Source organism: Sturnira hondurensis, unplaced genomic scaffold (genome assembly GCF_014824575.4).
Source record: "Sturnira hondurensis isolate 20B ecotype Veracruz unplaced genomic scaffold, ASM1482457v3 Scaffold0019538, whole genome shotgun sequence".
NCBI lineage: Eukaryota > Metazoa > Chordata > Mammalia > Chiroptera > Phyllostomidae > Sturnira > Sturnira hondurensis.
This window is the reverse complement of record NW_028092169.1, coordinates 110,679-136,935: the sequence shown is the minus strand read 5'-3', so window position 1 is coordinate 136,935 and position 26,257 is coordinate 110,679. Positions and strand designations below refer to the sequence as shown.

The window sequence follows — 26,257 nt, the reverse complement described above, 5'->3', positions numbered from 1 at the left end:
CCAATACATAGATGGCTTGCTAATGGCCGGGCGAGGGAAGGAAGACTACGGAGTCCACACGGGCGCCTTACTCCAGTTATTGCAGGACAGGGGATACTGGGTGTCTCGGAAAAAGGCACAACTTTGCCAATAGACTGTCAAATACCTAGGGTTACAGATTAGCCAGGGCCAGCGAGCCCTCGGGGTAGAAAGAAAGCCAGTCATCAGGCAAATGGTGGTCCCAACAAACCGGAGACAACTCAGAGGGTTCTTAGGAGCTGCTGGTTTCTGCCGCCTTAGGATACCCGGCTACGCCCAGATAGCCAAACCGTTGTACCAGGCCACAAAAGGACCGGACTCTGATCCATTTCTTGGACCCCTGAACAGGAGGAGGCATTCCAGCAGATGAAAAACTGCTTAACTAGCACACCGGCCCTAGGTCTGCCTGACTTAGAGAAGCCTTTTTGGCTCTATGTGCACGAGAACGGCAAAATAGCCCTAGGCGTGCTAACCCAAGATCAGGGACCTTGGAAAAGGCCAGTAGCATACCTGTCTAAGCAATTAGACAATGTTGCAGCGGGGTGGCCGCCATGTTTGAGAGCGGTCGCGGCAGCGGCAGTCCTGCTACAAGAGGCGGACAAGTTAACCTTCAGGCAGGAAACACACCTCTACTTGCCCCATGCTGTCCATAGCCTATTAGAAGGGGCAGGGCACCGCTACCTATCCAATCTGTGGTTAGCTCAATACCAGGGGCTGCTCCAAGGGAATCCCTGGGTCCACCTGAAGACTGTGTGGTCTATCAACCCAGCCACATATTTGCCCGCAGCGCACCAGGCCCCAGACCATGACCATTACAGACCAAGTCTATGCTAGCTGACCCAACCTGAAAGACCAACCTATACCCCATGAGGATTCGACTCTGTACACTGACGGGAGCAGCTACTTGACTGAGGCTGGAGAGCACCGAGTGGGCTAAGCAGTCACCACCCAAGACACAGTCATAGAGGCGAGGGCCCTACCCGCCGGGTGGTTGGCCCAGAGGGCCGAATTATATGCCCTCATACGAGCCCTAGAACCAAGTAAAGGCAGAAAGGTCAACATATTTACTGACTCCAAATATGCCTACACCACCCTGCATTTCCACAGGGCAATTTACCGAGAAAGGGGGCTCTTGACCACGGAGGGAAAAGAGATAAAAAATAAACAAGAAATACTCAGGCTACTTGAGGCGGTAAAGGCCCCCAACCAAGTGGCTGTACTCCATTGCCGTGGACACCAGCGGGGCCACACCAGAGAAATAGAAGGAAACAAGTTCACTGACCAGGCTGCAAAGGAGGCGGCGCGCAAATGCCAGAGCCTATAATCACCCTCAACCCAATACTAGGAGTTACCCCAACCCAGCGTGATTATAGCCCAGAGTAGGACCGGTGGGCGAGTCAAGTCCGAGCCCAGAAGACACCAGAGGGGCTTTGGACACTAAAAGATGGAAGGATATACATACCTCAGAGTCAAGGCCGGAATATTGTCCAGAACTGCCACAGTCTAACCGACCTAGGAAAGACTAAGCTAAGCCAGCTGCTTGGTAAGTTCCTATATATCCCCACCTTCGACACCCTGTGCACCTCCATCACAGCCTGTTGCCCTACCTGTGTGCAATATAACACTAAGGGACCCAAGGTTCCTCACCAGGGCATCCAGTATACTGGCACACTGCCTTTTGAAGATCTCCAACTCGACTTCACCGAACTCAAACCCAGCCGCGGGTACAAGTACCTCCTAGTTCCAGTATGCACCTTTTCAGGCTGGGTAGAAGCGTTCCCCACGCGCACAGAAAAGGCCCAGGAAGTAGCGCGAGTACTACTCCGGGAAATCATCCCGCGGCACGGCCTGCCACTCAGCTTACAGAGTGACAAGGGACACGCCTTTACTGCTAAAGTCATGCAGCTGCTGACTAGGGCCCTGAATCTGAGGTGGAGACTACATGCTGCCTACCGGCTCCAGAGCTCAGGCAAGGTAGAACGGATGAACCGAACCCTAAAGGAGACTTTGGGAAAACTCTGCCAAGAGATGCAGCTCCCCTGGCCAGACATTTTGCCTCTTGCCTTCTTCAGGATAAGGTGCACCCTGAATGCAGCCAGATATACCCCTTATGAAATCATATATGGAAGAGCCACCCCCTTAACCCGAATACCAGCCACCACAGATTTAACTGTTTTAGGAGAGACCCGTCAAGCATCCTACCTAGTCGCCCTCGGCCAAGAATTAGAAAGAGTAAGGCAAGCCCATCTTGGGCAAGAACTAGTACCAACAGGGGGGCTAGCCCACTTTTTCAGGCCAGGACAGTATGTCTGGGTAAAAGATTGGAAAAAAGAGCCCCTCCAGCCCAGATGGGTTGGACCCTACTTAGTACTGTTAACTACCCCTACTGCTTTAAAAGTCGCAGGTGTTGCCCCCTGGATCCACCACACCAGAGTGAAGGCTGCTGCTGATCCAGAGGTGCCCGAACAGAGACCTGAGGAGAGACGGGACCAGGTGCCCACCCTGAAGCTGCAGAGGACCTGCCATGATGGAGTAGAAGAGTGGACCGTTGCAGAACCACTGCCAGACTCCCCGTGACCCCTGAGGACCCTGAGCACCAGCTCGTCACCCCAGAGAGAATCTCAGAGTCCCTGCCAGGTGCCTGCCTCGAGACTCCAAAGAATAACCCCAGAGAGGAGAGTGGAATGGACAATTGCTCCTGGGACTATTACACAATCATTGGACTCCTCACCACGGTAGGGGGACTTGGACTCTGGTATACTGCCCCAGAAGATTGGACCACCAGAGACCAAGTAACACTAGGACTACTATACCTAGGTTTGATTTGTATATTCATAGCTATTGCTTGCTTTGTCTAACCCACCCAACATGAACCCCTGGCAAACACTCTTAATCCTGTTGCCCCTGCTAGCCTGTGGGTCAGCCCACTGGAAATATAATGAGACCATCGTAGTTCAAGAGTCATTACCCTAGGAACCTGGGCCATGAGGACAGAAGTCAGATGGAGCACTAGTATGGAAGACCACTAGCCGCATTCTTATGCTCCAGCAACAACAAGAGCAGAGAGTACCATTATTGGATGCTGAGACAGACGAAAACGCTGTCTAAGCACCCACAGGAGGGAATGATAAGGAAAAAGCCCCCTCCCGCTAGCCTAAGAATGCCACAAAGTAATCTAACTTCTGCATCTGCTTCTGTAACTTGCTTCTGCCATGTAATCATAAGAGAGATCTAGCATTTATCCCCAAATAAGGAAATAGACATGACTTCCGCATTTGCTTCTGTAACCTGCTTTTGCCACGTAGCTCAGAAAGAAAGAAAGACAGGGGTATAAAAGTAAGACCCCTGCCACTGCTCAGGGCTCAGAATTTGGAGATCACTCTCCTCTGAGCCCGTGCACTTAATAAAGATCATGCTCCTGAACCCCTCGGTGTCTGGTCGCTTCATTTTTCTTTAACACTGTATCTTTCAGTACTTTGTTCCTCTCCTTTCTTTTTTCCTGTTTTAGTCCTTCTTCCTTTCATCCCAAAACTTATTGCTTTTTCCTCACTTCTCCTGCCCCTTTTTTGTGTGTTTGTTTGTTTGTTGCTTTCTATGCCACTGTAAATACTTCACAACATATCTCATGGGCCTTAGCCCACTTTACAGTTTCATGAATTCTATTACTGTAGTGATTAACTCTACTTGCTCACACATTACGCCTATTTACTATTCTTACTGTCACTTTACCTCAAAATTTGACCACCCGCAACCTCACTGCTTTTTAGATACAACTCACAAGCCTTCCCTCCCCAACAAGAGACTTATCTTTGGTCTATCCTTTCTTAAAAGTGGCAAATTCGGTTGAAGATTACAGTTAACACTATATAGAGCCTAAAGATCGTCTATCACTTCTCTACCGGCTGTGACTGTAAATATCATGAAGTACTCTCCTGCTGTCATAAACCATTTTGCCTCCCCCTCCAACTGATCACACACACAAAAAGAAAGGAGTAGGTGGAAGTGGGGAACACCAAGATACCTGCAGGAGACTGCACCACTGAATTTCACAGGTATTCTACCACAGAAGTTCACACTATAAACCCAGGGACTAAGAACAGATCAATTTAAGAAGCTGAGGCTAACAAGAAGAGTCTCATAAACAATGAGAAGACAAAGAAACAATGCCCAAATGAACGAAAAGGTGGAAGTCTCAGAAATAATGTCAGATGAAAGAGAGGCAAGTCAGCTATCAGATACTGAATTCAAAGCACTAGTTATTGGGAAATTCAAAGAGCTCACAATGAGCTACCAGAAACTAGAGGGGAGGTACAATGAGCTCTCCGCAAACTATATCAACATGAAAAAAGGAAATCGAAACTAACAGCAAAGGCCAAGAGGAAATGAAGAATACAATTTCGGAATTGAAGAACACAGTAGAAAGAATGAAAAGCAGGATCGATGAGGCAGAAGATTGGATCAGTGAGTTGGAGGACACAGTAGAAAGAATCTCCCAGAAAGACCAAGAAAGGGAAAAGAGGCTCAAAAAGAATGAAGAGGGACTAAGAGAAATGCAAGATAGTATGAAACGCAATGTCCAAATAATAGGAATACCAGAAGGAGAAGAAGAACAAGGGATAGAAAACCTATTTGAAAGAGTAATGATGGAAACTTTTCCTAATTTGATGAGAGAAAAAGTTACACGAATCCAGGAATCACGTAGAGTCCCTAACAAGAGGAACACAAAGAGGCTCACTTCAAGAAACATCATCATTAAAATGGCAAAATTCAAAGACAAAGAGAGAATCTTAAAGGCAGCAAGGGAGAAAAAGGAAGTAACATACAAGGGAGCTGCAATAAGGTTAGCTACTGACTTCTCAATGGAAACACTCCAAGCAAGAAGAGAATGGCAAGAAATATTTCAAGTAATGAGAACCAGAGGCCTACAACCAAGGCTACTTTACCCAGCAAAGCTCTCAATCAACATAGAAGGCCAAATAAAGAGCTTCCAAGACAAAAGAAGTCTAAAAGAATGTGCCTCCACCAAAGTAGCTCTACAAGAAATACTAAAAGGACTGCTTTAAGGAAAGGAAGAAAAAGAGAGAGAGACAGAGAGGAACTCTGGTACAAAAATGGCAATGAATAAGTACCTATCAATAATAACCTTAAATGTAAATGGATTAAATGCTCCAATCAAAAGACATAGAATAGCTGAATGGATAAGAAAGCATGACCCACACATATGCTGCCTACAGGAGACCCACCTCAAGACAAAAGACCATCACAGAATAAAAGTGAAAGGCTGGAAACAAATTTTCCAAGCAAATGGACAAGAAAAAAAAAGCTGGAGTAGCAATTCTCATATCAGACAAAATAGATTTCAAAAAAAGGGCCATAAAGAGAGACCCAGCAAGTCACTTCATAATACACAAGGGAAGAATCCACCAAGAACACATTAACATCGTAAATATATATGAACCTAACATAGGAGCACCCAAATATATAAGAGAAATCCTAGAAGACTTCAAGAAAGATATTGACAGCAACACAATTATAGTAGGGGACTTTAACAGCCCACTGTCAAAAATGGACAGATCTTCCAAACAAAATATCAACAAAGATATAGCTTCACTAAACAACACACTAGTTGAAATGGACTCGACTGATATATATAAAGCCCTTCATCCCAAAGAAGCTAAATACACATTCTTTTCAAATGCACATGGAACATTTTCAAAGATAGACCACATGATAGGACACAAAATGAGACTCAACAAATTCAAGAAAATTGAAATCATACCAAGCATTTTCTCTGACCACAAGGGACTGAAATCAGAAACAAACCCCAAAGAAAAAAACCCCAAACACCCAAAATCATGGGGACTGAATGGTATGCTATTAAACAACGAATGGGTCAAGATTGAAATTAGGGAAGAAATCAAAAAGTTTCTGGAAACAAATGATAATGAACTCACAACAAGCCAAAACTTATGGGACACAGTGAAGGCAGTCCTGAGAGGCAAGTTCATAGCAACACAGGCTCACCTAAAGAAAATAGAAACATTTCAAACAAACAACCTAACCCGACGCCTGCAAGAATGGGAAGAACAACAACAAAGACAGCCCAGAGCAAGTAGAAGGAAGGAAATAACCAATATCAGAGCAGAATTAAGTGACATAGAGACTAAAAGCACAATTCTAAGGATCAATGAATCCAGGAGTTGGTTGTTTGAAAAGATAAACAAAATAGACAAACCTTTAAGTAGGCTCATCAAGAAGAGAGAGGACCCAGATAAACAAAATCAGAAATGAAAGAGGAGAAATTACAACTTATACCACAGAAATAGAAGGGATTGTAAGAAATTACTATGAAAAATTGTATGCCAAGAAATTTGAAAACCTAGGTGAAATGGACAAATTTCTAGAAAAATATGATCTTCCAAAACTCAATGAAAATGAAGCAGAAAACCTGAAGAGGCCAGTAACAACAAATGAAATTGAAGAAGTAATAAAAAAATTCCCACCACACAAAAGCACCAGACCAGATGTTTTCACAGGAGAATTCTACAAAGCATTTAAGGAAGAGCTAACTCCTATTCTTCACAGACTATTCCAAAAAATTCAAAATGATGGGAAACTCCCCAACTCTTTTTATGAAGCCAGCATCATCCTAATTCCAAAACCAGATAGAGACACAACAAAGAAAGAAAACTTTAGGCCAATATCGCTGATGAACATAGATGCTAAAATCCTCAACAAAATATTGGCAAATCCCATCCAACAATACATCAAAAAGATCATACACCACAACCCAGTGGGATTCATCCCAGGGATGGAAGGATGGTTCAATAGTCGCAAATGAGTAAATGTAATACACCACATAAACAAAAACAAGGACAAAAACCACATGGTCATATCAATAGATGCGAAAAAAGCTTTTGATAAGGCACAACACCCATTTATGATAAAGGTACTCAGCAAAGTGGGAATAGAGGGAGCATTCCTCAATATAATAAAGGCCATATATGAAAGACCTACAGCCAACATCATACTCAATGGGCAAAATCTAATAGCTTTTCTACTAAGATCAGGAACAAGACAAGGTTGTCCACTTTCACCACTTCTATTTAATATAGTATTGGAAGTTTTAGCCTCGGTGATTAGGCAAGAAAAGGAAATAAAGGGCATTCAAATCTGAAAGGAGGAAACAAAACTGTCATTGTTTGCAGATGACATGATAGTGTCCATGGAAAATCCTATGGACTCTACCCAAAAACTGCTCGAACTAATAAATGAATTTGGCAAAACAGCGGGTTACAATGTTAACATCCAGAAATCAAAGGCATTTTTGTATACTAACAATAAAACAGTAGAAGCAGAAATCAAGAAAAAAATCACGTTCGATATAGCAAAAAGAAAAATAAAATATCTAGGAATAAATCTAACCAAGGAGATAAAAGATTTGTATGCAGAAATCTACACAACACTGAAGAAAGAAATCAAGGAAGACACAAACAAATGGAAACATATACCGTGTTCATGGATTGGAAGAATTAACATCATCAAAATGTCCATACTACCCAAAGCAATTTACAGATTCAATGCAATACCTATTAAAGTACTAATGGCATATTTCACAGACATCGAGCAAAGACTTCAAAAATTTATATGGAACCATAAAAGACCCCAAATAGCAGCTGCAATTTTGAGAAAGAAGAACAAAGTAGGAAGGATCACAATACCTGATATCAAACTGTATTACAAGGCCACTGTCATCAAAACAACCTGGTACTGGCATAAAAACAGGCACATAGACCAATGGAAAAGAACAGAGAACCCAGAAATAAACCCAACTGTCTACAGTCAATTAATATTCGACAAAGGGGGCAGTAACATAAAATGGGGTAAGGATAGCCTCTTCAACAAATGGTGTTTGGAGAACTGGACAGCTACATGCAAAAAAATGAAACTCGAGCACCAACTTACATCATACACCAAAATGAAGTCAAGGTGGATAAAAGACTTAAATATAAGCCGTGACACCATTAAATTCCTAGAGGAGAACATTGGCAGGAAAATCTCAGATATTTTATGGAGCACCATTTTTACTGATATGTCCCTAGAGCAAGGAATATAAAGGAAAGAATAAACAGATGGGATCTCATCAAAATAAAAAGCTTCTGCACAGCTAAAGAAAACAGCATTAAAATAAAAAGACAACCAACTGTATGGGGAAAACATATTTGCCAATGATACCTCAGACAAAGGTTTAATCTCCAAAATATACAAAGAACTCACACGACTTCACTCTAAGAATACATCTCATCCAATTAAAAATTGGGGAAAGGACTTGAACAGACATTTCTCCAAGGAAGACATATAGAGGATCCAGAGACACATGAAAAGATACTCAATATCGCTTGCTATCATAGAGATGCAAATTAAAACCACAATGAGATACTACTTTACACCAGTGAGAATGGCTATCATAAACAAAGCAATAAACAACAAATGTTGGAGAGGGTGTGGGGAAAAGGGGACTCTGGTCCACTGTTGGTGGGATTGCAGACTGGTACAACCATTATGGAAAACAGTATGGAATTTTCTCAGAAAACTAAAATTGGACTTGCCTTTTGACCCAGCAATTCCACTGCTGGGATTGTATCCTAAGAACCCTAAAACCCCAATCCCAAAGAACCTATGCATCCCAAAGTTCATAGCAGCACAATTAATAATAGCCAAGAGTTGGAAGCAACCTAGGTGCCCGTCAGTAAATGAATGGATCAAAAAACTATGGTACATATACACAATGGAATTTTATGCTGCAGAAAGAAAGAAGGAGCTCCTACCTTTTGCATCATCATGGATGGAACTGGAAAGCATTATGCTGAGTGAAATAAGCCAGGTGTTGAAGGACAAATACCATATGATCTCACCTTTAGCAGGAAGCTAAACAACAAAACAAACAAGCAAGCAAAATATAACCAAAGACACTGAAATAAAGAAGAGGCTGACAGTGACCGGAGGGAAGAGGGGAGGGAATTTCAGGGGAAATAGGGGAGGGTTTTAGAGGAACATATATAAAGGATACATTGACAAAAACTGTGAAGGGTGGAAATGGGAGGGAGGGGGGAGCACAGGGGGTGGGATGGGATGGGAGTAATAGACAGAAAACTATACTTGAAAAATAATTAAATAAAAAAGTGAAAAAGAAAAATAAACAAAGTATCAAAAAGAAAAAAGAAAATCAGAGAAGTAATAAAGGAAATAGACTCTACAAAAATTGTAAAAGTCCATGAATCTAAGAGCTGTTTTTTAAAAAGATATGCAAGATTGACAAACATTTAACCAGACTCCTAAAGAAAAAAGAGAGCACCCATATAAATAAAATCAGAAATGAAAGATGAGCAATAACAACTGATATTAAACACATACAAAGGATTGTTAGGAAATATTATGAACAACTGTATGCCAACTAACTGGGTAACCTGGACAAATTGGATAAATTTGTAGAAACATACAATCTTCCAAAAGTAAATCAGAAGGAATCACATAATTTGAATAGACAGATTACACCCCGTGAAATCGAAGCAGTGATCAAAAAACTCTCAAGAAACAAAAGCCCTGGATGAGATGGCTTCACAGGTGAATTTTGCTAAATATTCCAGGAAGAACTAACAGCTGTCTTTCTCAAACTATTTCAAAAATATTAAGAAGAGGGGAGGTTCTGAAGTTCATTTTGTGAGGCCAGAATTATCCTAATTCTAAAATGAGATAAGACACTACAAAGAAAGAAAATTATAGGCCAACATCCCTGATGAACACAGAGGCTAAAGTCCTCAACAAAATATTATCAAACTGAATATAGCAATGCATCAAAAAGATCAGACCACCATAATTAAGTGGGATTTATACTGGGAATGTAAGGTCCATACAACATTTGCCAATCAACAAAAGTGTCTATAAACATAAACAAAATGAAAGATAAAAACCACATGATCATTTTAATAGATGCAGAAAAAAGATTTGATGAAATCCAGTACCCATTTATGATAACAACTTTCAGCAAAGTGGGATTAGAGGGAACATACCCAAACATAATAGAGGCCATATATAATAAACACACTGCCAGCATCATATTCAACAGGCAAACACTACAAGCTTTCCCCTTAAGAACAGGAACAAGACAGGGATGTCTGCTTCTACCTCTCGTATTCAACATAGTACTGGAAGTCCTACTGCAGCAATAAGACAAGGAGAAGAAATAAGGGGCATCCAAATTGGAAAGGAAGAAGCAAAACTGTGGTTATTTGCAGGTGACATGATACTGTCAATGGAGAACCCCAAAGATTCTACCAACAACTACTAGATCTGCCTTTTCACCAGGCAATTCCACTGCTAGGATTATATCCTAATAACCCTGAAACACCAATCCAAAACAACCTGTGCACCCCAATATTCATAGCAGAACAATTTACAATAGCCAAGTGCTGGAAGCAACCTAGGTGCCCATCAGTAAATGAATGGATCAAAAAACTGTGGTACATTTACACAATGAAATTCTATGCAGCAGAAAAAAAGAAGGAGCTCCTACCCATTGTGACAGCATGAATGGAACTGGATAGCATTAGGCTAAGCAAAATAAGCCAAGCAGTAAAAGATAAATATCATATCATCTCACCTTTAACAGGAAGCTAATCAACAAAACAAACAAACAAGCAAAATATAAGAAAGACACTGAAATTGAGAACAGACTGACAGTGACCAGAGGGGAGAGGGGAAGGAATCTCAGTGGAAAAGGGGAAGGGTTTGCAGGAGCAAGTATAAAGGACACATGGACAATAACAAGGGGGGGGGTGGAAAGGGGAAGAGGTGGGGAGGGCTAGGGGGTGGGCTGGGATGGGGGTAAAAGGCAGAATACTGTACTTGAACAACAATTAAAATGAAAAAAATGACTAGAACTGAATAATAAGTTCAGCAAAGTAGCAGGATACAAAATTAATATCCAGAAATCAGTTGCATTTCTGTATGTCAATAATGAACAAATAGAAAAGAAAATTAAGAGAACAATTCCATTCACCATTGCTTCAATGAGAATAAAACATCCAGGAATAAACCTAAACAAGGATGTAAAAGAACTGTACTTGGAAAATTATAAGACACGGAAGAAAGAAATGGAGGAAGATATAAGAAAGTGGAAGCATATACTGTGTTCATGGACAGAAATAATTAACATCATTAATATGTCCATGCTACCCAAAGCAATCTATGGATTCAATGTAGTTCTTACCAAGATTCCAATGACATATTTCACAGAACTAGAACAAATATTTCAAAAAATTATATGGAATTACAAAAGGCCCTGCATAGCATCAGTGATCCTGAGAAAGAAGAACAAAATTGCGGGAATCACGCTACCTAATATCAAACTACACTACAAGGCCATATTAATCAAAACAGCCTGGTACTGGCATAAAAACAGACACACAAATCAATGGAACAGAATAGAGATCCCAAAGGTAAACCCACATGTTTATAGTCAATTAATATTCAATAGAGGGACCAAACTCATACAATGAGCCAATGATAGTGTATTCAATAAATGGTGTTGGGAAAATTGGATAGATACATGCAGAAAAATGAAACCTGACCACCTTCTTACTCCACACACAAGGATAAATTCATAATGGTTTAAAGACTGAAATGTTAGACCCCAAACCGAAAAAACATAGTGGAAGAAAACAGGCATCAAAATCTCAGACCTTGCTTGTAGCAATATTTCATAAGATATATCTCCCTGGGCAAGGGAAATGAAATAATAAACAAATGGGACTACCTCAAACTAAAAAGTTTTTGCACAGTAAAGGAAATCATCAACAAAACAATAAGGCAACCCATGGAATGAGAGAACATATTCACCAGTACATCTGATAAAGGGTTAATATCCAAAATTTATAAATAATTTACAAAACTCAACACCAAAAAAGAAATAACCTAATTAAAAAATGGGCAAAAGACTTAAATAAGCACTTCTCTAAGAGGACATACAGTTGGGCAATCAACATATGAAAAGGTGCTCAACATCACTAATCATCAGAGAAATACAAATTAAAACCACAATGAGATATCATCTCACACCTGTCAGAATGGCCATTATCAATAAATCAATAAACAACAAGTGCTGGTGAGGATGTGGAGAAAGGGAAACACTTTTGACCTGTTGGTGAGAATGCAGATTGGTGTAGCTGTGGAAAGCCATATGGAATTTCCTCAGAAAACTAAAAATGGAGCTGTTTTTTGACCCAGCTATCCTACTTCTGGGAATATATCTGAAGGAACCCAAAACTCTAATTTGAAATAATATAAGCACCCCTGTGTTCATTGCAGCATTATTTACAATCACCAAGATTTGGGAGCAGCCCATGTCCATTGTTAGATGAGTAGATTCAATAAGAATTTTAAAAACATGCAATACCCGAGTATTTAGTCAGGGTCACTGACCTCTTTTCCTTCAGATTGTCAAATAAAAAATGACAACATCCAACACAACAATAGCTGTCAGGTGTGAATGAATACAAATTATATCTTTTGTCAGATTGGCAAAAAATAGATTTTTTTGTGTTACAGAATATTAGTGATTAGTTTATGTGTGCCATGAGATTACAAAGGTTGAGAATTGCTGTTCTATTTTTATTGATCCTTTAGGTCTTCATTTCTGTTATAACTTAGCTAACTAAGGGTACTTACACACCTTTTGGATTTTGCCCACTTGGGCTGATTTTAAGTTTGCCTTATGAGTTAATATCACCAAGGATAATAGCATTTTGCTCCACTGTTTATGCCCTGGTGTTCACCCATATATCCTCTCAGCCCTAGCCTTCCCTAGTGCAAACTGACCCTCCATGAGGAAGAAATGTAAAACTGGAAGTAACCTTGGAAGTATTTTACAAATTTTAAATGTTAATATACCACCTTCACAGTTTTTTATTTTTTGCCATAGGTGGATTATGTGTACTATCATTTACCTAATATTTTCTTTACATTGACTAAGTTTTTAAACCTAGATGCCTACTTTAGCTTCATTCTTAAAAATGGCATCTGTAGCCCTGGCTGGTGTGGCTCAGTAGACTGAGTGCTGGCCTGTCAACCAAAGGGTCAGTGGTTCAATTCCCAGTCTAGAACATATGCCTAGGTTGCAGATCAGGTCCCCAGTGGGGGGTGTGCAAGAGGCAACCACACACTGATGTTTCCCTCCCTCTATTTCTCCTTCCTTTCTCCTCTCTAAAAATAAATAAAAAAAATTTAAAATGGTTAAAATGGTAAATTAGAAAAAAAAGTATATCTGTAAAATCATAGAATTAATGGGATAGTAATCTTTTTCTAATATGCATTTAATATAAATTCAAAACCAATTAGTTTAAAAAGTTTTGCTATGTACTACCTAACATTATCTCATGTACAAATAGCACAGTTTGGGAAATAGTGATCTGGTCTAACTCTGTACATTTACAGATTAAGAAACAGCTTCAGAAAAGTTTGGTTTGTCACAAGGTTAGTTAGATGAATTCTTGGGATTTACACCTATTTTCTAACTCCTGGTCTAGTGACTTTTTCATTATGCCTAGGGTTAATACAGGGTTCTGCACACTATTAGTAACATATATGAGATAATTAAATCACAACATATAACATGTCTGGCAATGCAGTATTAAAGGGTTCTGATCCAAGACCTTACCATGAAAGAAAAGAGATTGTTTGACTGACAAACTGTATAAACATGGGTTACCTCTAGTACTTGAGTAGAGAAACATTACCACCTTTAGGAGAGTCCTACAAGAGAAAACAACAATTAGTCATGAAACCACCTATAACAAGAAATGATATCACCAACTGATACAGAATTTGTAAGATACTTACTTGCTCTATTAGGATGTTTACTTCCGACCTGACCAGATAATATCTCTGGCCTGTGCTCCTGATGTAATCTCTTGTTTCTTCCAGGGATTTCAACAATTTAAAACTTTCTGCAGCTTGTAGTCCAATGTGACTTGTACATCCTGACATATGAAACCCCTTGTTGAAATATTCACGATCTATTCAAATATTCTCACTTTAGGATTGCTACCAGGATAGGTACATGTGAAAACACGTAGAAGTCTTTGCCAGATTCTTGGTGCTGAGTAGCAAAGGGGACACAGCGCTCTGGTACAGGTGATTCCAGAAAGCTTAGGTAAACAGTGTTACTGTTTTTGACTTTGCATTTGTAGAAGAAGGCAGTGGTTCTGTGCTGTTGTTACATGAAGACTCAGGTTAGATTTCATTCCCCTGTATATATCGTATGTCCTTAGCTTTCATACAACTGGTTCATCCTGAAAGGCCACATGGCTAATCTTAAAAAGAAACATCTTCTTAGATCCACTTACCGTTTTTTGATCATGTAAATGCCTTCTGAATAGTTTTGGTTTGGTGTGTGTGTATATATTTCTTTAGTGGAGAGGTTTAGGGTATTTTTAATTTGTTTAAAAAAACTGGAAATAATGGTAGAGACAATCTGTCTCATCAAAGATTAGCAAAGTTTCCTATCTCTATTGCCCATATGCAATGTGATATAGAGTACCAGACTTACAGAAACACAAGGCTGTGTCAAATGAACAGAAGGTCACTAGAGGAAGAGAACGGGTGGTAACTCAAAGCATAGTGACAGGTTAATGTATTCATTACCCAGACTGACATGACATTATATATCACATTTTTTTTCCTCAGGGAGAAGACTTTGGTTGCTCTTGTAGTAGATATCCTCCCAAGGTTTCATAATTCTGAGTTCTGTGTTAGGCATTCAGTTTACCATTCTTTTCCCCACTCTTGTAGTGATTCTCTCTTGTAGTTCTCTTACTCCACGGCCTTACATTTCTGTCACATCTGAGTTTCAAAGTTGAAACCAGAGCTCACCTGAAAGATTGTCAGTAGTATTATGGAGGTCTAGTTAGAATTCTAGAGTGGGAAAAGTTTTTAATAGATCATCTGGTCATGTTAGGCTAACTGAGACAGCCATTGATGTGCTTGGGGCAGATCTCCCTTTAAGTCAAAACCTGTCTTCAGGGGTTGAGTTAGATGACAATCTTCAGGTTCAGGTGCCTCTAGGCTCTTCCTCAGCTTTCAGATGGGAGGTGTGTGCTTCTTGGGCAGCTGCCAGCCAATGGCTAAGCAAAGTGGGGGTGTACAATGGCTTGCCATTTGGGGCCAGCATGGGGTTCTACTATGTTCAGTCTTTGTACAGAGTTCCCATTTGTGCTTGCCATGACTGCCTTCAATTCCCTTTTATTTGCTGATATCAGACTTATATTGTGGTCTGAAGCTCTCCCTGTCTAGTTGTGTTTCTCTACTTTTTATTTTTCACAGGTATTACTCTCAGTAAATGTCTTGTACTTCTAATTATAACTTAGCATCTGTATCCAAAGGACCCAACCAATACATTAATAACTCCCCAAACTTACCGAAGATACCACAGCTAGCTAGTAGCAAAGTCAGTATAACAACCCAAACTTTCTGACTCCAGGTTCAATGTTTTTCCAAACTTCGGTGGTCCAAGTACCACCACAATCATGCATACAACAAAATATAACAAAATAAAACAAACAGATTTTGTTATCTGTTTATCCACCATGCCATTATTTATGTGATATATTAAAAATTATTTCACTTGTTATTAAATCTATACTTTAGCCTTGTATGAAGTAATAATATTCACAAAATTAGGATTTTGATGTATTCGTTTTATATTTTTCTAATACATATTAAATAAATATAATATCATTACAATCAAAAAGTTTTTGTGTGCACTACCTAAAGTCATATCATTCATTTACTGTCAGTGATAGGTGAACACTAGGACTTAAAGGCAGAGTGGAAGGAAAAAGTAGAGGGAGGGAGGGAGGAAGGAAGGAAAAAAGAAAAGGGAAATACTTATTGGTGAGGAAGAAATGGTAAAAACCCAGCAATAACAGCCTCAGGTACCTTGCTGTGACCTCCGTTTCCTGCCAAGCTCTGGTTTAATCTTTAATGAGTCAACAAATATCCTTTACTTTTGGTTGCCTAAAAACAGATTGAATGTATTCAGATGTGAATTAAGAATCAAGATCTCTTCTCCTAAAAGAGTCAATTCATTTGTTCCTAAATTGGACTGAAATGGTCCACTTCCCGCAATTTATCAGAGAAGATGCACACCACATTTCAAAGCAGTAGCTCTAAACTTCATCTTATAAAGTATTTGAGTGTATACACTTCCTAAGAAAACAAGGTTTGAGTAACATTTTCTTTCTTATTTTAAAAATACTCATTATTAAATAAAATAAGATTTTTCTTGATTTAAGAAATCTAAGGATATAATTACAATAATCTTTCCACTTTGTTGTCATTCTTTTGATTCAAGAGCTCTGTAATGATTATGATTCTATTGTGGTAATGAAACAAAATTGTGGTAAGAAATTATGTTATATAATAATTTAATAGATTCCTAGTATCATAGTGATGATTTAACGTTCCTCTTTTGTTTCACGGAGATGGTGTTACTCAGAACCTCTGCCAAAAAGATATTACTGATTCAGAAGTCATTTTATTCACTCCTAAACCAACTGTTCTTTTAGAGAAAGAAAAGCTATAAACTAACCTAAAGGAAATACTAGCTTCTAGAATGTCACAAATTCTAAAGGCATGGGAAGTTTGAAGGTAAAAATTCAAGTTGTGTTTTATTATAAGTAGAAAGGTGACTATATATTTAATATTACATGTTTAAACCTATTTATGGCATCTGGTTTGATAAGATTTGGTAGTGGTATACTCTGGGAAAGACAAATCCAGTATGATGTGCATGTACACTTGAATTAATTGGGGAAAGAGTCAGTTTCATTTGTCTTCATCCCTTGTTTTACACTTTAAACCTGGGTAAAATAGTTTGTATTTCAAATCCAAACCAAATCTAAAAATAATCAGTGAAGAATAATATAAAATCATTATTATTATTATTATTATTATTATTAAAGATTTTATTTATTTATTTTTAGAAAGAGGGGAGGAGAAGGAGAAAGAGAGGGCAAGAAATATGAACATGTAGTTGCCTCTTGCATGCCCCCAGCTGGGGACCTGGCCCACAACCCAGGCATGTGCCCTGACTGGGAATTGAACTGGTGACTTTGGTTTACAGGCCAGCACTCAATCCACTGAGCTACACAGCCAGGGAAAATTATTATTTTTAAATGAGAAAATATAAGCTTCACGGCTAAAGCAGAAACAGCACAATTGAAAACAAGTGATTATATTCAGGTTTTGGTATTTACTGACTCATTTTTTCAAACATCTAGAGAATAAATTAGGTACTTCATGTATTTCTTTTTTGGGTGATTACAGATGACACAAAGTAAATAGAGTATATTACCCTGGGAAACATAAACTCTGCTTGTTCTTACCAAGTTAGCAAGCATGTAGTGATAACCTCTTGAATGTTTCCCCAGGATCACAACCTGCAGAAATAATAAGAAATATTGTTTATTCAAGAAGGACATTTTCAATTGCACAATCAATGTGATGGCTAGAACAAATTACTTTTAAATGGTCAACAAAGTGTTAGGTCTTTATACAGTAAAATCACAGTTAATTGGACCAGATTTCACTTTCAAGCAGAGAGTACAGGAAGAATTGGTTATATCAAAGTTAAAAATGTCAACAACAAGGGAAAAAAGCTCTCTAAATTTTCAGGTCAGTGGCATCGCTGTCACTTAAAATAGATGGCAAAGCAACAAAGCTGATGATCTCCAACCCATGAACTGAATTTCTGTACTTAGCCGTTGAGATGGCAAATGGGCTGAACTTTGCATACAAATTAGAAAATAGAATGTACAGTACATTTTTTTTCTTATCTGGAATGCTTAGGGAATAGAACAGTCAAAGAATGGGGTTAATGGGATTTTCAGGTTAATAGAGGTTGCTTTCACTTATTGAAAACTTTTCTAAAATGCTTGCCTTCTTTTTCCTGCCTTAATACCAAAAACCTGTGACCATCTGTACATCTTTGGGGGCTGAATGTGATGCCTTAGGACAATGGGAAAAGGGATTTTCCTTTAGAGGACTTTTGGCAATGCCTAGAGACATTTTTGGTTGTCACATCTGGGAGGAGTGACTAGCATCTAGTGGGGAGAGGCAAGGGGTGCCTCTGAACACCCTACAATGCACAAGACAGCCCCCTACAACAAAGAATTATCCAGCAAAACATATCAGCAGAATTGGGATTGAGAAACTCTGCCTTATGGTCATCATTGTTATTGTAATTTTTATGACTAACACTGTACTAATAATAGTTTAACGACTTAAAAAGTGCCTTTTTACTATCGTACACTATGTAAGTGGATTGAATATTTTCCAACCAAATGTATTGGTTGACAATTGGAAGTTCTGACTACATACCTGGCATAAGCTTATTTCCAGGTAGTTGAGTAGTGCAAAAATTCTGGTTAATTGAGAATTTTATAAAATGACACTTTATTGAATATTGACTATGTGCAAAATACTATGCTGAAAGCAGGGAGTGGGAATGAGGAGAGGGGTAACATAGAGGTTAAAGACACAGTCAGAGTCAGAACCAGGTTTTGTACAGGCCCAGTGCTAATACCACTTTTGGAGTCCTCTTTAAGAAAAACAATACAAAATTACAAATACAATATCTTCAATAAGGCCCGGGAAAGAACCTGTGCAAGTGAGAGGCCATTAAGCTTAAGCTTCATGATAAGTTCCATTCTGGACACAGCTGTCAAAAGGTTTAAAAATAACTTGTGAAGACAACAAACTTGCATACAAACCAAACCAGAACTATATATAAAGGGCCACTATAATAATAATAATAAAAACAAGTACCCTTAATTGAGTGCATAATATATTCTGGGCACTGTGCTTTGTGCTTTATATGTATTTAATTCCCTAGAACAATTTAACAGATTAGGTATCATTAGTTTCATTTTACAGATGAGGAATCTCAACTAAACAAAGTTTAAGTGATTTGCCCAAGGCCACACAGCTAGGAAGTAGGAAAACTGGAATTAAAACCTGGTCTGTCTGTCTCTAGAACCCATATTCCTGGCAATACATTACATTTTTTCTTAAGATATACCAAATGTCAAATACCAATAACTGCTCTAGGTTCTGGGAGAAGAGGAAGAAGAGGTGGGATGGATAGGGAAGGCTTTCCAGGAGGAGATAAGGTGTAATCTGGCCCAGAAGTGGAAACATATATTCAGTTATCATGCTGACATTGGAAGACCAAGTCATTTCAAGGGGAGAGTGAGAGAGAGAGAGAGAGAGACAGACAGACAGACAGACAGACAGAGACAGGTAGACAGAGAGAGACAGACAAGTGAAAGAGTTTTTTTGATTAATTTAAAATATGAACCACATTTCTGATTATTGATAAAAGAAATGAAAGGTTAATGAATGTCTTGAGGAGGTGATTTTTCATGCTGCCATGACACAAAATGAGCTGTTAGATATCTGCTAGGATGTATTCTTCTGTGTTTGCTTGTGAGACACATCCTTACTGGTGACATTTGTTAACTTTTCATGGCAAGTTGGGACCACACATTTATTGAATTTTTAATTCACTGACAACCCTCAACATAATAAAATAAGAGGGTTTTGAAATCTGCCAGAATATTGAGCAAGATTCTTAAAGACATCTGGCAGAGCCTGGAGAGAAATAAAGAAGCAAGCTCAAAGGAAACAGAGTAAGTCTTTCTCACCACTCCCAAGGCTTAGTGCCTTTGTGAACATGGGAAATATGAGAAAAAAAACATGGAAACATTAGTGTTGTGAGAAGAGCCCTCAATGACACCCCAGGAGCCCAACTGTGCCATGTACTAATTGAATAACTGTTGGCAAATCATTCAACATTCTCCATGCTCCATTTCCTTATCTGTAATCTGGAGCAATGAGCTTGACCCTTCCTAACTCAGCAATATTGTCTATATCAAACTGAACAACATTCAGAAAGATGTTTGGGTTGTGCACTGTGCAATTATGTGATGTGAAATAACTGTGGGAAGGGGTTATTCACTAAGATTTTTTTTTAGGTTCAGAAAAATTTGAAGCTATTGGAATATTCACTTTAGGCCATGTCCATATGGTCTGTTCAGAACAAATGCATTTACTTGAAGGTAGCCCTCTGACGACATCATCCTTTCAAAAGTTAGCTTAGAGTGGAAGAGATGGGAAAGTTATCTTAAGATAGAAACCTTTAGATATCACAAGGCTGCTGCCTTGAAGGCCGTAATTATTTCCTCACCCTTACTTTCAGTTGACTTCTTAACTCGCGTGTTAAACACACAGTTCTTACCAATCTTGATTTCTCAGTTCACAGTAAATTAAAAGCTGCAAATTAGAAGGGTTGTACATGGAGGGAAGGGGTGATTTTAGAAAGAGATACATTATCAGCAGAAGAAGTTAGAGACTGACTTAAAGGAGAAGAAGGGATTTTTTTTTTACAGGTGACATGTTTCCTGTGAATGCCTGGATTGTCAGGTTATGGCTTATTGCTTTCAACAATTCCTGCTAGAAAAAAACAGCAATATGTACCACACTTGTTAGGGAAGTTTTCCATCATAAATGCTCAAAGTATTGATATTTGAGAGTACACTTCACTTATCTTGAAATCTTACTTGGGGCAGCCATGATCCTATTGATATGAACTGAGGGAAGCCTCACTGCAAAAATTGTCACTTTACTTATAGTCTTGCCCCTTTTTTTTGTATTTTTGGTGCAGAAATTGTTGGAGTAAGGATGGGATAAGTGGGTTGTGCATTATATGTTATACAAAAGAAGTAGTTAATGGGAGTGGTTTTTCAGTTTGTCCTAAATCTTTATTTTTGCCATCTGTTCTACATGAACAAGACATAAATTGTACCTTCAGTTACTTAATGACTCTGTTAACCAAGAGAATATTCAGCTTTGCCTTTATAATAATAATAGTTTTCTGAGTTAGTTTCAGAACTTCAAATATAAAAGCTGTTTAACAGTCTACTCTGATATTTAAGAAGGGAATATCAAGTTTCCAAATACATGCACTATATTTACTGTGCCTTTATAAGATTTGTTGGAGATGATGTATGGCTTGATACAATGGCAGATATGATAAATGTAATAAGGGGAAATGGATGAAATAGAGATAAAATTTATTATTAAGGAAATTTATTTTTACCCTTATAAATAGGACCGGAGCAAAAAAAAAAATGCCAGTCCTCATTCTCTGAAACTTACACTACGGTTTCCTTTGCAGAAGAAAAAGTTCTTACTAACACACTGAGTTGTGCATATAGGAGAGCATTAAATTATTTCTTAAAGAAGTCAATGAATCATAGTTGACCCATTTTGGGGAGACTTCTCCTTATTGACGTCCCCATCCACTTATCTGTGAAATTGGGGGCTGGGTATCACTGAAGAGTTAAAAGTAATTCAGAAATTGTTACTTTGGTTTTTTTATGTGAGAGGCCTTTTCTTTTTCAACTTAATGCTTATTCTAGACATTTTTATAATTTTATAAAATTTGAAGTTAAATTACTTCACAGCACTACATGAGAGAGGCCTACAGACTCTTTGGGAGCAAAAGCATCTTTTTGTTTGTGGTTACACAGCAATGTGAATGTATTTAATACCATTGAACTATACACTTAAAAATGGTTAAGATGGTAAAATTTATGTTATGTGCATTTTACCATAATGAAAATACTGGGAAAAATGTGTCAAGGAAAGCAAACCTTTTTTCTATGCTCACAACTAAAAAAAAAACTGTTTGTGTAAAAGTGTCTGCGTTTTTCCCCTGCTTTGAGCCATCTGGTATGCAGATTAGGTTATTTACAGACCAAAGTATCTCCAGGTTTGAATTTTCTACATCAGTGCCAAAAAAGTATCTATGTATAAAGATTGATCTGGCTTTGAGTACAAAACATGCCTTGCCATTTACCTTAATCTTTTTCTTTTTGGTTTAGGGACCTGAGAATGTTTGGGGGGCTGGAGAGAGCAATGCGGGGGGGTGGTGTTCTGGTTTTCATTCACCAGATTTACCTATTGTACAGGTACTTTTTCTTTAATAATAAGCTATTAGCCTACATCCTGGTGCTCAAAGAGAAGGCATTTTTAAGTTTCTCCCTTTCCCACTTCCTTAGTTAAAAAAAAAGTTGTCGTATGGCAATCTATGGAATTTCACTCTACTATTGGGAGTTAAATTGTGGTATGGTACAGAAATCAGCCTTAGAATACATCATATTTCCCCAAAGAAATCTCCCATCAGATATGATAAAAAGTGTTCATTTTCTTGAATGAAAATCCAAAGTACTAAAGTGCTTTGGTGTTAGTAAACATATATCAGAAATCAATTCCATTAGAATTATTTTTTAATAATCTCAATTTGCACACACATGCTCTCCTGTAACCGAATGACAGTGCTTAACATTGCAGTCATCTGACTTGAATAAATGTGCTGGATTAGTGAGACAGAGAAGAGTCAATCACCTGTCTCAAAGTCAGCCCAATGGCAGTGAGGGTGGGGCGGGTACAGATTAGGAAGGAATGGCTGACACTTTTCATAAAGAAGGAAAATGGGAGTATAACCAAGAAATGTCATCACTGCTTATGCTGTCTACAGGGGAAACTTACGCAGAGAGAAAGCAATTGCATTAAGGCATCAAATAAAATGCTAGGAGGTGAGGATTAAAGGACAGGAATTTCCACAAAAAACATGTCTTTAGGAAGTATCACTTCCCACACTTTAATATTGCATTAACTATGACTAGATGGAATAAGGGGAAGATTGAATGTTAAATAGCGGGAAAGGCAGAGTACAAATAAGAGACAATAAATGGACACAAGTAAGTTAAAAGAGCAACAGATTATTCTTTCTCCTAGGGATATGGAACCATTTTGATGCATGTTGATCTTGGTGGAAACACTTCATTTATTAACTCTAAAATAGTATTTCTCAAATTTTATTCCTTCACAGACTTCCTTAATGGTTTATGTTCTAGCCACATACCATAATACTATTATTTACTTAATATTTATCTTTACAGATACTTCTTCAATTTAGCCACATCCAAAGCAATAATATCCATGAAACTACAGACAGGAAAATAAATACAGTTGTATGAAAATAAAATAAATTCACCCAGATGCCACTGAAAATTCTCTAATGTATCCCCAGGGGTGGTGGGAAATATTGCCTTAAACCTGTTGTGTCTTTAGGGAAGAGAATGCAGAGCATGTCTTCCTGTCCTGATAAAATAAGGTTAATTTGGCTTATGATTCAGATCTTAAGAGTATCTCCATCTACTTTGAAAGGTTCATGAGTCTTTTAAGGGAAAAAAATAATGGACAGTGTTTGGGAGGTAGCAAATAATGCCTGGGACTGGGTAGAGTGACAAATCTGGAAACTTAGAAAAACATTTTGTAAGGCAAATTACACGTACTGCCCCACCTAGGAAACCCAGCAGCTTTGATCATCTAGACGTGTTGGTCATGAGGCCAATAATAAATACTTAAAACACCTGGATCCTTTTACCAGCTGACTTTCCATAAAATGATGCATTTCCAAACACTGTGCATTTTTGTAAAGTAACTCATCTAGAAGACCTTCCACAATACCCTACTTATACTTGGAAACATTCAAGATGTTTCTTCATTGAGGCCAGGTAGGGGTGATTTTAATTAGTACTCATCCTACAATAATACAGTAGAGAGACTTTTATAGCCTCTCTGCATTTTGTATTGGCTATTTCCTCAGATTAGTGATTATTTATTTTAAATAATAAATTTTAAATAAGTCTTTTCATGTATTCTTTTATGAAATTTACTGTCAACTATTTTATGTTCACACAGCAACTTTTTGTTTGAAAAATACAACTTTATTGTAAATATCAAATTGTATTCTTTTTTCTCTGTAGATTTTGCAAAATTGTTTGAGCCCAAAACACTTTAATCCTGAATTTCTTTTTTTTATTTTTTATTTATATTTTAAAAATATAGTTTATTGATTATACCATTACAGTTGTTCTATTCCCCCGTTCATTCCCCTCCACCCTGCACACCCCCTCCCCCACCATTCTCCCCCCTTAGTTTATAACCACGTGTCTCAACTCCTTTAGATTCTATATTTCCCCCACTATTCTCGCCCTCCCCCTATCTATTTTCTACCTACCATCTATGCTATTTTCTGTGCCTTCTCCCCCCTTCTCCTCCTCCCACCCCCCTGTTTCTAACCCTCCATGTGTTCTTCATTTCTATGGTTCCACTCCTGATCTAGCTGTCCTCTTTGTTTGCTTTTGTTTTAGGTGTGGTTGTTAATAACTGTGAGTTGGCTGTNTCTATTTCCTTTGCCAGACTGGGGAAGTTCTCCTTTATTATTTGTTCAAACACATTTTCCACTCATGGCTGTTTCTTTCCCCCTTCTGGTACCCCTATAACCCGGATGTTGGAACGTTTAAAGATGTCCTGGAGGTTCCTAAGCCTCTCCTCATTTTTTTGAATTCTTGTTTCTTTACTATTTTCTGGTTGGATGTTTCGTTCTTCCTTCTGGTCCACTCCCTTGATTTGAATCCCATTTTCCTTTCCATCGCTATTGGTTTCCTGGACCTCTCCCTTCATTTCAATTAGTTTAGCCTTCATATGTTCCTCTAATTTGTGACTAAGTTCCTCTAATTTGTGACTGTACTCTACCAGTTCTGTGAGCATCCTGATAAATAGTGTTTTAAATTGGGCTTCTGAGAGGCTGGCAATCTGTTGGTCACTTAGAGTTATTGGCTCTGGGACTTTGAGTTCTTGCACCATCTTTTGGGCTGTTCATGCCTGTTAAGTAGCAGGAACGGAGCCCTAGGTTTTCACCAGAGCAGGGCAACTCAGTTGCTGGGTTGTGACGTTGTATGTGGGGGCAGGGTCAAAGGGGGACAATGGCTTCCCTCCGGCGCCCGCCTCTGAGACCCCCGCCAGCACCGCAGCCACCACCGTCACCAGGTCCACGCGCCCCGCTCCACTGCATGCACGTGTGCCACCGCTGTCAGCCCTCCACCACTGGGTTCGCCCCCTGGGGCCTGCGTGGTCCGTCTCACTGCGTTTGAATGTGCGACCTTGGTCAGTCTGCCCCACACCCCGACTAGGTCTGGGCTGCCTGCGCTCCTAGGTCTGTCCTTCCCAACCCTGCTCCACTGCAGGCTCTGCCTCTATTACCGTCCCCGTTGAACGGTTCGTAGCTGTCGGACTTCCGTATAATTCCGTTTTCTGGTCTCTGGGTGTGTCTTAGTTCTCCAAAACTTTTTTGTATCCAAACTTGGTTGTGGGAGAAGGCACAGTGTTTCCACCTATGCCTCCATCTTGGCGGAAGTCCTTAATCCTGAATTTCTGACTAAGTCCTACTGGAAGGATTATATGAATGGTGAGTAGAAGGCTTCGTTGTGCCAGTAGACTCATTACTTGGATTAAAAAAAGAAATGGCAATATCTGACATAGAACTGGGTAGTCACTCAGATATGTGCTGTTTCCAACCACAACCAGTTTGAAATAGGTGGGATAATGCAGGAAGTCTTTCAATGGCTTAGGAATCACACTTTTCTATCTTTAGGTATTTGTTGGGATCAACAACTCATCACAACTAACTTGGCAACTTATAATGGATAAACCTGTAAGAGTCTAAAGGAATCACCCTTAAAGCTTAGAACAAATATATATTTATTAAAGGTGATGTCCTCAAAGGAACCATGAACCTTGAAGTGAGATAGTTCTGGATCAAACCTTGCCATTTACTTATTGCTGTGTGCAAAATTGAACCATGGATGATTGGTAGAATATTAGAGACCCAGGTTCAGCCCAGAATAATAGAGCCTCCAAATTGGGAGGGGAGAGGAAGAAACATGTAAAGTGGGGATTTGGAGAATAGGAGTTTTCCTTAGAATGCCCTGATTATGGCTTTGTGGATGTGTTTTCTGTTTGTGCAATGCTTCCACCATTTGACACCCTAATCTGTTTGTGGAAGGAAGTTAGTGAACATGTTTATATATTCTAATAAAAGTAACTCTCAGAAAGCCAGTGTTTTGGGGAGTCCTTTGGTTTTCTGGATAGTTGCTTATTTGGCAGGTTTCTGGGATCCATGTCATTTAAGTATATCTCAATATGTAAATGGATGACAAATGATAGAGGCTTAGTTCATGGGAGGCAAAACATAGAATTCTAATTTGCAAAT

The 26,257-nt window shown here is 38.9% G+C and overlaps 1 protein-coding gene across 1 annotated transcript in view; it reads right to left on the bottom strand.

The window, feature by feature from the left end:
* GRIA3 (glutamate ionotropic receptor AMPA type subunit 3) overlaps nt 1–26,257 on the bottom strand; it is a 225,184-nt gene that overhangs the window by 160,720 nt on the left and 38,207 nt on the right. The window contains exon 3 of the mRNA XM_037028078.1: nt 17,460–17,513. Within this exon, the coding sequence (XP_036883973.1) occupies nt 17,460–17,513 (54 nt within the window). The remainder of the gene's footprint in view (nt 1–17,459; nt 17,514–26,257) is intronic.